This window comes from Solanum stenotomum, chromosome 6, assembly GCF_019186545.1.
Source record: "Solanum stenotomum isolate F172 chromosome 6, ASM1918654v1, whole genome shotgun sequence".
NCBI classification, from domain to species: domain Eukaryota; kingdom Viridiplantae; phylum Streptophyta; class Magnoliopsida; order Solanales; family Solanaceae; genus Solanum; species Solanum stenotomum.
In genome coordinates this window covers 40814245-40829143 of record NC_064287.1, presented here as the reverse complement: position 1 = coordinate 40829143, position 14899 = coordinate 40814245, and the positions used below count along the sequence as shown (strand labels likewise).

Genomic DNA, 14899 nt, shown 5'->3' with positions numbered 1-14899 from the left:
AGGATGTGGAAAGTGATCCTGATGTTGTTAACGTTGCGGAGGAGGAGGAAGAGGTGGAGAGTGATCCTGATGTTGTTATCGTTGTGGAGGAGGAAGAGGAAGAGAAGGAGGAGGAGAAGGAGGTGGTGGAGAGTGATCCCGATGTTGTTAACGTTGCGGAGGAGGAGGAGGATGAGGAGGAGGAGGAGGAGGAAACTGAACCTGATGTTGTTAATGTTGCAGAGGAGGAGGAGGAAGAAGAGGATGAGGATGAGGAGGAAGAGGGTGATCATGATGTTGTAATCATTGAGGATAAGGCATCTCATATGTTGAATGTGTTGACACCCAGTTTTGGCTCTCCACATTTAACTATAATAATAATAATAATAATAATAATAAAATATATATGCTATGAAATTTTTATATGAATAAAAAAAGATTTTTAATTATTTATTTGACTTGATAAATTTATTTCATAAATGTTATTTCTTATAAAGATTAAATATATTATATATATCTTACTACTTACTTTCTCATTTTTAAAAAAAAATAAAAATAAATGTTGTTCTTTAGAATTGAATCTATTTTTTGTTCAAATATAATTCCTTTGTCGCAATATATATTTTTCGTACATTGTTCAAAATTAGAAAGCTTAATTAATTAATGAGTTAATAATTTATCTTAATTTAATTTTAAGAGTGACTAATTTTATCAAATAAGCTAGTCTTGCAAAATAATTATTTTTAATTTAATAAATTATGACTATTTAATAAAGAAGTAGTTAAATTTTAAATGATTTTTATTTGAGCAATTGTGGCAATCCAAGTTTCCTTAAACTGGCCAATCCGTGTATGCCATGTAGGCGAGCACATGGATTGTGCTTCTTTAGCTAAAATCTTGACCCTACGATTAAATCTAATGGTCCTAGTTAATTAAGATTTTATTATTATTTAATATATATATATATATATATATATATATATATATAGAGAGAGAGAGAGAGAGAGAGAGAGAGAGAGAGAGAGAGAGAAGAATTAATATTACTATTATTTTAAAAACTCCTTAATTTTTATTAACCATCCGATCAAACAATCGGACGGCCCAAATTAAATCCCAAATTGTTTTCATCTTTTCCCAACAATTCCCATTAGCCGCATACTTTTCCCAGAACTTTCTCCTTCCCCATACATTTTCTCTTCCAAAAAATTGCCCCTTTCCCATCAAACTCTTTTCCTCTCCTCTCCCATCGATCTCTCACTCCTCTGCCAGCGTTTCCGCCTACAGACCACCGGAAAAATGGCAATTTCCGGTGGTCATCAATATATCTCCCCACGCCGTCCATCAATCATATCCTTCTCATGTCAACTTTACATCTCTTCCATCATCTTTTCTGGACCATGGTAGACCTCAAAAGCCCCTCTACCGCCATTACTCTGCCTGAAAAGTGAAGGACACGAAGGACCATTAGATTTTGATTCATCTCACGCTTAATCTTATGGGTATGAGAATGGAAGCCTCTCCAAAATTCCTATAAAGGGCCCTTGGGTTCTCGAACAAAGATGGAGAAAAAACGGATCCAAGAGCAATCCAACAATCATCCAGGAAATTCAAAGAACTATCCAAAAGAGCAAATATTGCAACACACTTCAAGTTTTTTTAGAGTTCAAAAATTATCTTCTTTTTCTGGTCCTTCTATTTTTCCTTTTTTTTGGATTAGCGTTTGAGAAAGTTCGAAGTTTAAATCTCTTGGCTTTGAAGTTCTAGTTTGCTGCTCTACACAAGGTCGGTATTCGTCGTTATTTTATTTATTTATTTTTCGGTTTCTGAAAATATGTGATCATTTAAATCTTCCTCTTGGTATCTGTCAAGTTAGTTTCTATGTTTACTCGTTGAGTTGCTAGTATGAAGTTTCGTTAGAGCTTGAATTCATTAGTTCTTTTAGGAGTCTACTCTCCATAAACTGCGTGTGTGAGAATTAAACTGCCTGATTTTCTTCAAAGTTACTTGATTATAACAGCCTGAGTATTTTCTGTTCCTAAACCTTGATGATTGGCTTCGCTCTGAAGAAGTTGTCGACACAGATAAAAAAGAAGAAGAGATTTTCCAAGCTGATCTTATTGTTGTTTTCCTTAAAAAGGGCTACGGGTAAGGGAAAATCTGATCCTAATATTTTTCCTTTATATAATGTTTGCATATTAAGCTGAATCATTGTACGTCTTCGTCTCTTTTGAATGCGTTATAGCTTGAAAGTCGTATCTCTAGAGTAATCCTTTGGTTAAACTTAATTTCAAGAAAGCATTAATGGAAATGGTTGAACATTGCATTGTTAAATTTTCAGTCATGTTAATTCTTCACTTTCAAAATTAATAAGTACTCCAAACAGAGTCTGAATTAATGGACAAATATGTTTAAGAGTGTATATGCGTGCACTTTTTCTTGAATTATGCACCATCTCTCCCTGATAAATCTACTTACGCCATTGTGAGATATTTACGCCAAGAAACCTTAGAAATATTATGTCAATAACAGTGGGCCTTCATGTTTCAGCTTATTCATAACTTATATTTCATCTTATAATTTAATCGAATTGAGTTTATCTTAATTAAGCTCTATCTATTTACTATTTGAAAGGATCAAATATTTTTTTTTTACCCTCCATTCCTCACATGACAAACAAATATTTCTTAAATAAGAAGAAAGGCGGACCTTTTTGTACCAACACATGTTGATTGCTTTCTCGCATGATTTATGAGGGAAATACATACTTCATTTTAGTATAATATCACATCTTTGTTTGCTTCTCTTTTATGACATATTGTTTAATTTTTTTTATTTTTTTGGAATATAACTTGTATTCATAGGTATCACTTCAAGTTCACATACTTGTTTGATGGATTCTTTGTCTCAATATTAAGTTCCCGAATCTCTCTTTTTTCTTCTTCTTCTTATGTTTCATGTACAATTGGAGGGCTGAAGTTTCTATTTTGAAACTCGTTATTGGCCTAAAATATTAGGCCAACAACAAATTAGGATCATCGCAACGCTTGGAGCCTCGCAAATTAGGAGTCCAATATTTCTTAGTCTTCCTCTTTTCGAGTCTTAATTATATTGTTTGGATATATTGGCCAACCTTTACTTACAAGCTTTGATATATTGTTTGTCTTTTATTTTGAAGCTTGTTTTACGTGAACTAATATTATTTGTTTATGAAATTAGTTGAGACACCTTTAGAACAAATGATACAAAGATATTTTCTTAAAAAATGGGTTTAACATTTTTACTTATAACATTCTTGTAGGCTTCTTAGGTTGAAAAGAAGGCCTTATAGTTTTAAAAGATGTCCAAATGAAGTTCAAAAGCGTGAAATAATATTCATTTAGGTGTTTAAGTAGGAAAAAATAAAATTCATAAGTTGGGATTTCCAAATGAATTTGAAAATTAGTTTTATAAAAAAATAATCACCTTTAACGATATATAAGGCTAAAATAATCACCCTTTCAAAATATATATTCTTTTAGGAAAGTTGGCCTATTTTTTTTTATCACCCCTTTATAAAATATAATGTCTATTCTTACTTTTGAATGAAATATTTCTAAACTCTAATCTCTTAACATGCTATTTCAAATTTTAAATATGCCAACAAGTTGCAAATACAAGGTACATACATATATATGTCATACACATAAAGGTATAAATTTTATATTTTAGATTTATTATTCTCTACACATGACCTATTATTTTGTTATACTCTACTACCACTTTTACCAATGTTACTTATATATTTTTATAGAATTTATAAATCCCTACACTTGAATACACATATCATTTTACTACATCTCACTTTTACAAATGTCAACTTATCTCTACATGTAAATAAAATAATAAACATTCACACACACACACACACACACACACACACACACACACACATATATATATATATATTATTTTTTTTTATTTTTTTTTTCTAAAAAAAAAAAAAACTTACATGTATATACTATTCTTTATATTAAACAAATTTTATATCACAAACTCTATTTACACTCAACTACTATCTTAGATCACAAAATTTTAGTATAATTATTATTTATTTATTTTAATTTTTAGGAAATTCTATTTTATGAATTTTCATACAAATTACACATATTTACACTCAACTACTATCTTATTTTTTATTTTGCGTCTTAATAAGATGACAAATTTTCGCAAATTCAACATCTACATATTTTTAAGATAACTTTATTATGATACAAATATATTTTTTACGTATGAATTTATCATACATCTTAAGTATACTTATTTATTTATTTTACAATATGATAAACATACTACTCTTTTATAAGACATACATATGTCGTACCTTATAGTGTACTATTTTCTTAAACTAACTAATTTACTTATCATTTAATTTTTGAAGAAAATAAATAAACAAGTTTTTCTAATCATATTTTTCTTAAATTGAGTTCAAGGACTATCTTCGAATAGGCTCTGAGGGGTGCTTAACACCTTCCCCTCGAGTAACTAAAATCCTTATTCAGAATCTCACTGGTTTCACAAATCAAACAGAGTTTACATTTATTTAAAAAATGATTTTCTTAATATTTTCATTAAAATTTAGGTGGCGATTCTAAAACAAAACAAAATGATTCTTTCCAAAAAAATAGAGTGGCAGTCGTATTATGTTGTGAACTGTTTCGGCTTGTTCGAAATAGAGTGCGACAACTTGGCGACTCTGCTGGGGAACTTACTTAGGTTTTAACATTAGAAAAACTCAATTTAGGAGCAACATTTGTGATTACGTGTTTATTTTTTAGCTTGTTATTGATTTATTACTTTGACTGAAAGGTTGCAATTGAAATCTAAGCTTGTGTTCCTTATTTGTTTAAGACACTATTTGTTACTGCTTTCCCTACATTGTCATTTGCACATTCTATCGAGTCTTGGCCGTACACGCACACACTGTGCACGCGAGGGGTGTTCCTGCACTCCTCCGTAACTCTCTTTGGATTCCTTAGTTTTAGAGTTGGTGCAATTAAGATAGTGTACCTTCTCGCAATTACTCAGTCTCACTCTCAATCATCTAGGAAAAAAACTTACTCTTTAAAATAGGTCATGTTGCATAGCCTTAGGCAAGACAGTATACGGTATTGTCGTTGTATTTAGGAAACCACCCAAATGTCAATGAGTTTCTTCTTTAAAACTCGAGACACAAACTTTGTGTGAAATTGATATAAATTATCCAAACTTAAACACTTAACGGATTTGGAGCAAATAAACTCATCATACCCTTTACCCTTTCTTTCAGATGCAAATCAACCAAAACCTTTATGATATCAGGATGATGACTGAGGTCCCCTGAACTTTGAAAGAGTGGTGGGGAAACATCCGAGTGGCCTACGGAAATGAGATTATGCTATACTTAGGGTCGTTAACTGATCTGCTGAATGTGGAGGCAAACAAGTCATTCATTACTCTAATGATTGAATTTTGGCAATCAACAACGGTGACCTTCTAGTTCACAGATTTTGAAATCACACCAACATTGGAAGAGATAAGTCAAATTGCTGACTTACTGTTGGCTGGCAGAGTACCTTTGGCCCCGTGCACTACATCAGGAATAAGTTTTCTCCAGTCTTTGGGTTTGAGGGTAGGGCAATGTTTGCGATGAGTTGATGAAGGATGGGTCAAGTTGGATTCTGTTTAAAAGGTTCGGTCGTCGAGATAGCTATGATAGGTTCCATCAAGAATTCTTCATCTCCAGGGTTTATTGGGAGAGACTCATGGCTATTGTCTTCGTGACGGCCTTTTTGGGTATTATGATTTTCCCAAAGAAAAAAGGGTGTGTCGACATCAACCTGCTGCCTATGGTCATCTTCATGTTTAGGGGACCTATTAGAGTGACCATCGTACCCATGATCTTGGCAGAAATATTTCGATCATTATCCCTTTGCTCTAGAGGATATGATCACTTTAAGGGAAGTAACTTGTTGCTGCAGATTTGGGTGTTGGAACACTTTTATCAAAGACATGCAGAAAATGGCGCTGAAGCAGACTTACACAATAAAATCAGAAGCCATGCAACGAGATTGGGCATGTGGGATGCCCCAAATGATAAAGATGGTTGACGCCTTTTCCTGACCCACCTCACAGGGAACCACATTCAATGGCGACTACCGTGGGTCCATGGCCGAGCTTTCTTGAGAACTAACCAGGCCTATTTCATTGAGTTGATTGGGTTGGAAGGCTTCCAGCCCTATGCACCTTTAAGAGTCCTCCGGCAGTTTGGGATTATCCAAGGCGTTCCTCTATGGTCAAATATGACATTGATAGAGGTCAATTATGAAGGAAGAATTCCAATCGAAATGATCGCTGCTTTGGTACAAGGATGGTGCAGTATTCTTGACTCAGACATGGGGGTTGAATCGTGGTGCACGCCTGAATATTATACTTGGTTTATGATAGGAGGAATTCTCGCTAGGCCTATCTATGAGGGAATCTTGGGGTTCACAGACACTCAAAGGTTAAATCAAATTGGGATGGAGCTATTGAACCTCATGCACATCACTACGACCATGTATCAGCAGGTGACCCCACGGTCTATCGACCATCTCATACAGGCAGTTGATGATGAACTAAATGAAGAGATGGAGGAAGACCCAGAAGAGGATCCTAGAGAGCCAACTGAGGAGATGGAAGAGGATCCAGAAGAATACTTAGAGCATGACCCTAATTTGTATGACCCTAGAGATGGAAGAGTGATGCATATAGAGGATGAACATGTTCCAACAGTAGAAGATGCTCACTCAGAATATGGTTCCATAGGGTTTGATGAAAGGGAGGATTCAAACAACTGGGAATGGAAAATCGACGAATCTCCAGAGTATCACCCAGGTCCTTACTATGATGTGGACGATGATGATGATGATGCTCCAACCGTAAATCATCTTTCTTTTTTGAATTTCCTCATAAGCTCTTTAAAGTGCCATGCGGCCTATCCCTCTTGTATGCCTTATGGCCACCCCTATACTTTCATTTCTTCGACTTCTGACCGCCTACATCATTGTAATAGCCAAACCTTAATCAATGAAGTTATGTTTGCTCCAAATCTAAAATGGGTTTAAATGAATCATTTATTATCAAACTAATTGCAACGTAGGTCTGCCTCGGGCAAAAAGAAGTTCTATATTAGGACGCATTTTGAATGTCGCCGAATTGGTGTATATATGTGTTACATCTACTTATTTGTTACAACTTTCAATATTTCCCAAACTAACATAGTTTTCTTTTTCTTTGTTTTCTTTTCTTTACTTATCCCCAAAAGTATGTTGATTTGTGTCGACTTGCAAACTGGCTGACTCACGATACAACCTTCGATCAAAGGGAAAAATGAGTGATAAAGACGAGTTCAACGCTACTGCAAACATAATAGTACATATTGAGAATCTCAAAAGTTCTCGAAGTATAGTTGACATTCAAAACGAGGAGAAAATGGCTCACATGGAACAAGAACTCGAGACTTGAGGGAAGAATTGCATCAAGTGCGAGACTTGGCCAAACTATCGGCGACCACTTTCCCTACTTTCAAGACGCCTATCTACTTCCCAAAGGCTGACTTGTCTTCTGCCGACTTACCAAATCAGCCAGAACTGACTCAACACGCTCCTACTCACGGTCAAGTTCCACCAGCTTCTCCAACCGCAGTCAGGACTGTTCCTGACCTTTCTAATCGTGGTCCTACCATGCCTACAATGCAGCAAATACTTGAGGCACATGTCGCCGCTCCTTATGAGCCACTTGTTCCACCCATATATGCCGCAGGGGATCTTACCTTCACTATGCCAACTATGGTTAATGTCGCATACGAGGTCGATCAATATGAAGAAATTAAGAAAGATGCTCGGTTGAAAGAAGATGCATCGATAAATTCCCAGCCTCAAGGTCTGAGAAAAGCATTGAAAAGCTTACAAGTCACTAGAGGGACATAGAGTTTGGATTATGATGACTTGTGCATCCATCCAAACATTGACATGCCGGTAGGGTACAAACCACCGAAGTTTAACATGTTCGATGGAAAGGGTGACCCTCACGCACATTTAAGGGCATACTGTGACAAGTTAGTCGGTGTTGGGAGAAATGAGAAGTTGAGGATGAAGTTGTTCATTCAGAGTCTCTCTGGAGAAGTATTAACCTGGTATACCCGCCAAGACTCTCACAAATAGCGTGACTTCTGACTCATTTCAGATTCAATATTGAAATTACTGCTAACAGATTCTCATTGGCCAATATACAGAAGAAGCCACCTGAGACTTTCCAGGAATATGCACGACGTTGGAGAACTGAGGCCGCAAGGGTGCAACCACCACTAGATGAGAGTGAGCTTTCGAAGTACTTTATTCGAGCTCAAGAAGGTATCTACTTTGACAAGATGATGTCAATGATGGGTCAAAAGTTTGCAGAATTGGTCAAGATGGGAGACTTTATAGAAGAGGGTGTTAAATGTAGGAAGATTCAGTCTATGGTCGCATTGCAAGCTGCAAGTAGGGCTATACAATCGGGTTCCATTGGCGGCATAAAAAGAAAAGAAAGGATGTTTCAGCTGTCACTTACCAACCAGGAGGACCATCTCACCGATACCCTAATAATCCCCAAATTGCTGCGGATACTTCACCCGTCCCAGTGTATAATACCCAACCACACTATAATCCACCCCAAGCACCAACATACCAAAACCCTCAAGACCATATGTCTCTGTCCAAGCACCAATTCATTAAAATAGACCAGCATATGCACCGAGACCATGTCCAAATCCTGAAGCTAGAAATACTCGCGCTTACACACCAATTGTTGAACCCTATGCTCAATTGTTTGAGAGTTTGAGGACAGCGGGAGTGCTGCAGCCAGTTGAAGGAAAACTTCCTGATCCAATCTTTCGTAATTTTGATGGGAACAAGCGATGTGCTTACCACTCGGGAATCCAAGGACACGACACAGAAGATTGTTATGGTTTGAAGAACCAGATCGAGTCTTTGATCAGAAGAGGAGTAATCAAATGCACACCAACACCTCCCAATGTGAACAACAACCCCTTGCCAAATCATGAGAATCGAGAAGTCAACATGGTTACTTTGGATGACGAATATGGGACCCCCGACTATCCAAACATAGATGAAGTGGATGCCATGACATCTTCAGCGCAATCTGTTATCACTGTTCAACTAAGGGAACCTCTGACTGTCCAAACATATCGCCCAAGAGTTGTAGTGACCACTTTAATTGCTAAGAAGCCTGAGTATGACACCAAAGTAGTGCCTTGGGACTATCAAGAAAGTGCTAAGGGCAAGATGATTGACACTGCCGTGGCTCAAGGAATGACTAGGTCGGGGAGGTGTTATGCCCCAGAGGACCTAAATCAAAGAGTTCTCGAAAAAGAACAGAATCCAAAGAAGAATATTACCGATGCTGAAGCCGCAGAGTTTTGGAAGAAGATGCAGTCTAAAGACTATTCGGTTGAAGAACAACTGAAGAAAATGCCAGCCCACATATCCATTTGGTTTTTTCTTATGAGTTCTGAAGCTCATATGAATGCTTTGATGGAGGTGTTAAGCAGAGTGATCATTCCAAAAGAGACCACAAGTGAGACCTTAGCTCCAACGATTGGAAGAATAGTGGAAGCTAACAAGATTTCTTTCCACGATGATGAGTTGCTTGCAGAAGGGGCTGGTCATAACAAAGCACTTCAAATCGCAGTCAAATATTGTGATAAAATTGTGACTCGAGTTTTAATTGATGGTGGTTCTGGATGCAACATCTGTCCTTTCACCACTTTGAGAGATTTAGGCGTTAATATGGGAGAGATAAGGGAAAGTCATGTGAAAGTTAGAGATTTTGATGGAGCGCAAAAAAGTGTCATTGGAGAAATCTATCTCACATTGCAGGTGGGGCCGACTGAATTTCCCATTCTATTTCAAGTGATGGATGTATCATTCAATTACAACCTGTTTTTGGGAAGATCATGGGTTCATATGGCAAAAGCGGTTCCTTCCACTCTTCATAAATATGTAAAGTTTGAGTGGGGGCGCACAGAAGTTACGGTCCACGAAGAGCTCAGTCACCCCATTCAATCTGTTAATTCTATCCCAGTCACCAACGAGTTAGACGGAGCCACTTTTCACACTTTGGAAATCATGCAAGCTATAAGGGTCAATGAGGGAGCAGAGCCCAAAGATACCAAGTTGTCAATTGCAGCGAAAATGGTTGCGTCAAAAATATTGAAGTATGGATATCAACCTAAGAATGGACTTGGACCTATGTCCAATGACATAGTTGAGCCGATCCAGCTGAAGCATCAGAGAGGCACCAACAGACTAGGATATGAGCCTGCCTCAGGAATAAGCTTTGATTCCAGATCAAGCTGGCATTGATGACATCGTAGAAGGATTAGGCAATCAGTTCCTGGACATGGCTGGAGAAGAGGAAGGGATAAATCTCAACAAGTTGACCATTCGTGATGCCAAACCAGGAGAAATCTTGCAGAATTGGACCACCAGCCCGTCCCTATTTCAACTAGAGTCCTGGTAGTGTGGAAAAGTAGTCTTAATTTTAAAAATTCGCATGATCAAATTGAGGCTTGAAGCATGCCAAATCTTTTGTTGATTGCCTCTTCTAAAAGCTAGAATGCTTTGAAATAAAAGTCTTTATTTTCTTTAAAAAAATCTCGTTATTTCAAATATCTATTTATTTTTACTTACCTTTTGCACTTTTCAGCACTCATATTAATAAAAATCCTCATTTAACGGTTATGACATGTAACGAATCCACCGAGCAAGGTGAAAATGATGAACAAGATCACAAAGAGTATGATGAAAGCATGATGCCTGAAAATCTGCCACACGAGATCGAGCAGGTTGAAAGTCAGAAGAAACCCAATATGGATGAAACATAGGTTGTCAACTTAGGAGATGAGGAAATTGTGAAGGAGACACGAGTCAACATACATTTGGAGGCTAAAAGAAAGCAAAAGTTAATAGAATTGCTTAAGCAGTATGTTGACGTATTTGCTTGGTCTTATGATGACATGCCAGGGTTAAGCATTGATATTGTCTCGCACAAATTACCGACTGATCCCACTTGTCTACCTGTTAAGAAAAAGACAAGAAAATTCAAGCCGGATTTGAGCTTAAAGATCAAGGAGGAGGTAACTAAGCAAATTGAGGCGAACATTGTAAGGGTCACAAAGTACCCCACATGGTTAGCCAATATTGTGCCTGTGCCAAAAAAGGATGGAAAGATCAGAATATGTGTGAACTATCGAGATCGCAACAGGGCCAGTCCTAAGGATGATTTCCCTCTTCCAAATATTCATATACTTATCGATAATTATGCAAAACATGAGTTACAATCGTTTGTCGATTGCTTTGCAGGATATCACCAAATCCTGATGGATGAAGATGATGCAGAGAAGACAACGTTTATCACTCCATGGGAAGTGTATTGCTACAGAGTAATGCCATTTGGTCTCAAAACTGCCAGTGCAACCTACATGAGGGCTGTGACTACCCTTTTTGATGATATGATCCACAAGGAAATTGAAGTGTACGTGGATGATGCTGTTATCAAATCCAAAAGAAGTTCAAACCACCTAGATGACTTACGAAGTTCTTCGAGAGGTTGCGTAAGTATAATTTGAATTTGAATCCAGCAAAGTGTGCATTTGGAGTCCCCGCGGGAAAACTATTAGGATTCATCGTTAGCAGGAAAGGCATAGAGTTGGATCCACAAAGATAAAGGCAATCCGAAAAACGTGATGAGTTTCTTAGGAAGACTGAATTACATCAGTCGGTTCATAGCTCAATCTACAGTGATCTGTGAACCCATATTCAAGTTACTGAAGAAGGATGCTGCCACAAAATGGACAGAGGAATGCCAAAGGGTTTTCGATAGAATCAAATAATACTTGTCCAACCCACCAGTATTGGTCCCACTAGAGCCTGGAAAGCCTTTGTTATTGTATCTATCTGTCATGGATAATGCATTTGAATATGTATTGGGGCAGCATGATGAGACTGGTAGAAGAGAGCAAGCCATTTACTATCTGAGAAAGAAATTGACATCGTACGAGGCAAGATACACCTTGCTAGAATGAACATGTTGCGCTTTGACTTGGATTGCGTGAAAATTTAGGCATTACCTGTCTGCATACACCACGGACTTGATCTCAAGAATGGATCCACTCAAGTACATCTTTCAGAAACCAATGTCTACAGGTAAGCTGGCAGAGTGGAAAATTTTGTTGAGCGAGTTTGATATCGTGTACGTGACACAAAAAGCCATCAAAGGACAAGCCTTGGCGGATCACCTCGCAGAAAACTCGGTGGACTAGGATTATAAGCCGCTCATAACCTACTTCCCTGATGAAGAAGTTTTGTTTGTAGGAGAAGATATATCAGAGTCACATGATAGATGGAGAATGTTCTTTGATGGAGCATCAAACTCTATTGGAGTTGGAATAAGAGCAATCTTAATTTCATAAACAGGTCAGTATTACCTAATCTCAGCTAAGATTAGGTTCTACTGTACCAATAACATGGCAGAATATGAAACTTGTATTCTCGGACTCAGGATGGCGATCGACATGAACATCAAAGAACTCTTGGTGATAGGAGATTCCGAGTTATTGGTTCACCAGGTGCAAGGAGAATGGACCACTAAGAATGTCAAGATCCTGCCTTATCTGCATTGCATTAAAGAGTTGAGTAGGAGATTCACAAGGATTGAGTTCAAGCATGTCCCTCGAGCTCAAAATGAGTTTGCCGATGCTTTGGCAACATTGTCCTCGATGATTCAACACCCAAACAAGAATTACATCGACCCTATCGATATAGAGATACATGATCAAAATGCATACCTTTTTCATGTAGATGAGGAACTGGATGGAAAACCCTAGTACTATGACATCAGAAGATTGATAGAAGCACAAGAGTATCCTGAAAATTCCACAAGCGACCAGAAACGGACTTTGAGGAGGATGGCCAATCATTTCTTCCTTAACAAAGAAATCTTATATAGGAGAACTTCAGATTTAGGATTGCTGAGGTGCGTCGACGCTGCAGAAGCGACAAGGCTTTTAGAAGAAATACATGCAGGAACATGTGGACCTCACATGAATGGGTTCACTTTGGCAAACAAGATTCTAAGAGCCGGATATTTTTGGATGACGATGGAGAGAGATAGCATCCGGTATGTCAAAAAATGTCACAGTGTCAAGTGCATGGAGATTTTATATGGGTTCCACCGAATGAGCTTAATGTGATGGGTTCCCCTTGGCCATTTATTGCTTGTGGCATGGATGTTATTGGACCTATAAAGCCTCCCGCGTCAAATGGACATCGTTTCATTCTTGTGACTATCGATTATTTCACAAAATGGGTCGAAGCTTCGATATACAAGGCAGTGACTAAGAAGGTAGTGGCAGACTTTGTTTGCAACAACATAGTTTGTCGGTTTGGAATTCCAGAATCAATCATAACAAACAATGCAACCAACCTCAACAACGATCTTATGAAGGAAACTTGTGAAAGGTTCAAGATTGCTCATCGAAATTCCACGATTTATCGTCCACAGATGAATGAAGCAGTTGAGGCTGCAAATAAGAATATCAAGAAGATCCTAAGAAAAATAGTGTACAGTCACAGGCAGTGGCATGAAAAGTTACCGTACGCTTTACTTGGTTATCGCACCACAATCAGAACGTCAACTGGGGCAACTCCTTATATGTTGGTTTATGGTTCGGAAGTAGTAATACCTGTCGAGGTGGAAATACCATCTTTAAGGATTATCCAAGAGGTTGGTCTAGACGATGCGGAATTGATACGTAGCAGAAATGAACAGTTGATGCTCATCAATGAAAATATGATGGACGCGGTTTGTCATGGACAACTCTATCAGAATAGAATGACCAAAGCCTTCAACAAGAAAGTCAGACCTCGACAGTTCACACCGGGGCAGTTAGTATTGAAGAAGATCTTTCCTCACCAAGGAGAAGCCAAAGGGAAATTTGCACCAAATTGGCAAGGACCCTACATGATTCATAGAGTACTCTCAAGAGGAACGGTAATCTTAGTAGAAATGGACGACAGAGTGAGTACAAAGCCAATCAATTTAGACGCCATCAAGAAATACTACATCTGAAGACCTCAAGATTAGCGCTTATTTTGTGTACTTTTGCATTTTTCAATGTAACAAAACTACGTCTAGACCTGACTTCCCACGGTGGGGTACGCGGGCAACCCACATCGGATTCGGTCTCCCTTAGAAAACCTAAAATCATCATTTCCATGTATTTAGAACTATACTCGACCTGAATTCCCTCGGTGGGATACGCAGGCAATCCTTGTCGGATTCAGTCCCTTGTATTTTTCACTTTTCTATTGTATTTGAACTACGTCCTGACCTGATTCCGCTTGGATACGTAGGCAGCCTGAGTCAGGCCAGGTCATTGCATTTTATATTTTTCACTTTCCTCTTGTATTCGAACTACGTCATGACTTGATTCCACTTGGATACATAGGCAGCTTGAGTCAAGCTCGTTCATTGCATTACATACTTCTATTTCTCCTACTTGTATTCGAACTACGTTACGATCTGATTCCTATCTTGGGGATGCGTAGGCAGCTTGAGTCAGGCTCGATCGATGCATTGCATAATTTTTTTTTCTTTACTTACCCTTAGGAAACACTTCCTCATATTTAGCGTAACCTCAGAATGTTGAAGAATATTAATCGTCGCAGTGTCTGCAAAAGAACTAGGAAAGCTTCATCAGAAGGGTAAAAGCTACAGGAGGACTATGTTGGATATAGTCAACAAAATGGAAAGCTCGATGGACTTCGGAACATGTCATAATCTAAAAACGCTGGAGAATTAC

At 37.9% G+C, this 14899-nt stretch overlaps 2 protein-coding genes across 2 annotated transcripts; both read left to right on the top strand.

Moving 5' to 3' along the window:
- Positions 1-8006: 8006 nt before the first annotated feature.
- LOC125868753 (uncharacterized) lies at positions 8007-10400 on the top strand. Its single transcript, XM_049549325.1, has 3 exons — positions 8007-8159; positions 8270-8657; positions 8761-10400. Exons 1-3 carry the CDS (start codon positions 8007-8009, stop codon positions 10398-10400), a joined length of 2181 nt encoding a protein of 726 aa, XP_049405282.1.
- A 2827-nt stretch (positions 10401-13227) lies between these two features.
- On the top strand, positions 13228-14166 carry LOC125868752 (uncharacterized). Its single transcript, XM_049549324.1, has one exon. The coding sequence runs from the start codon at positions 13228-13230 to the stop codon at positions 14164-14166; it is 939 nt and encodes a 312-aa protein (XP_049405281.1).
- The last annotated feature ends 733 nt before the right edge of the window (positions 14167-14899 follow it).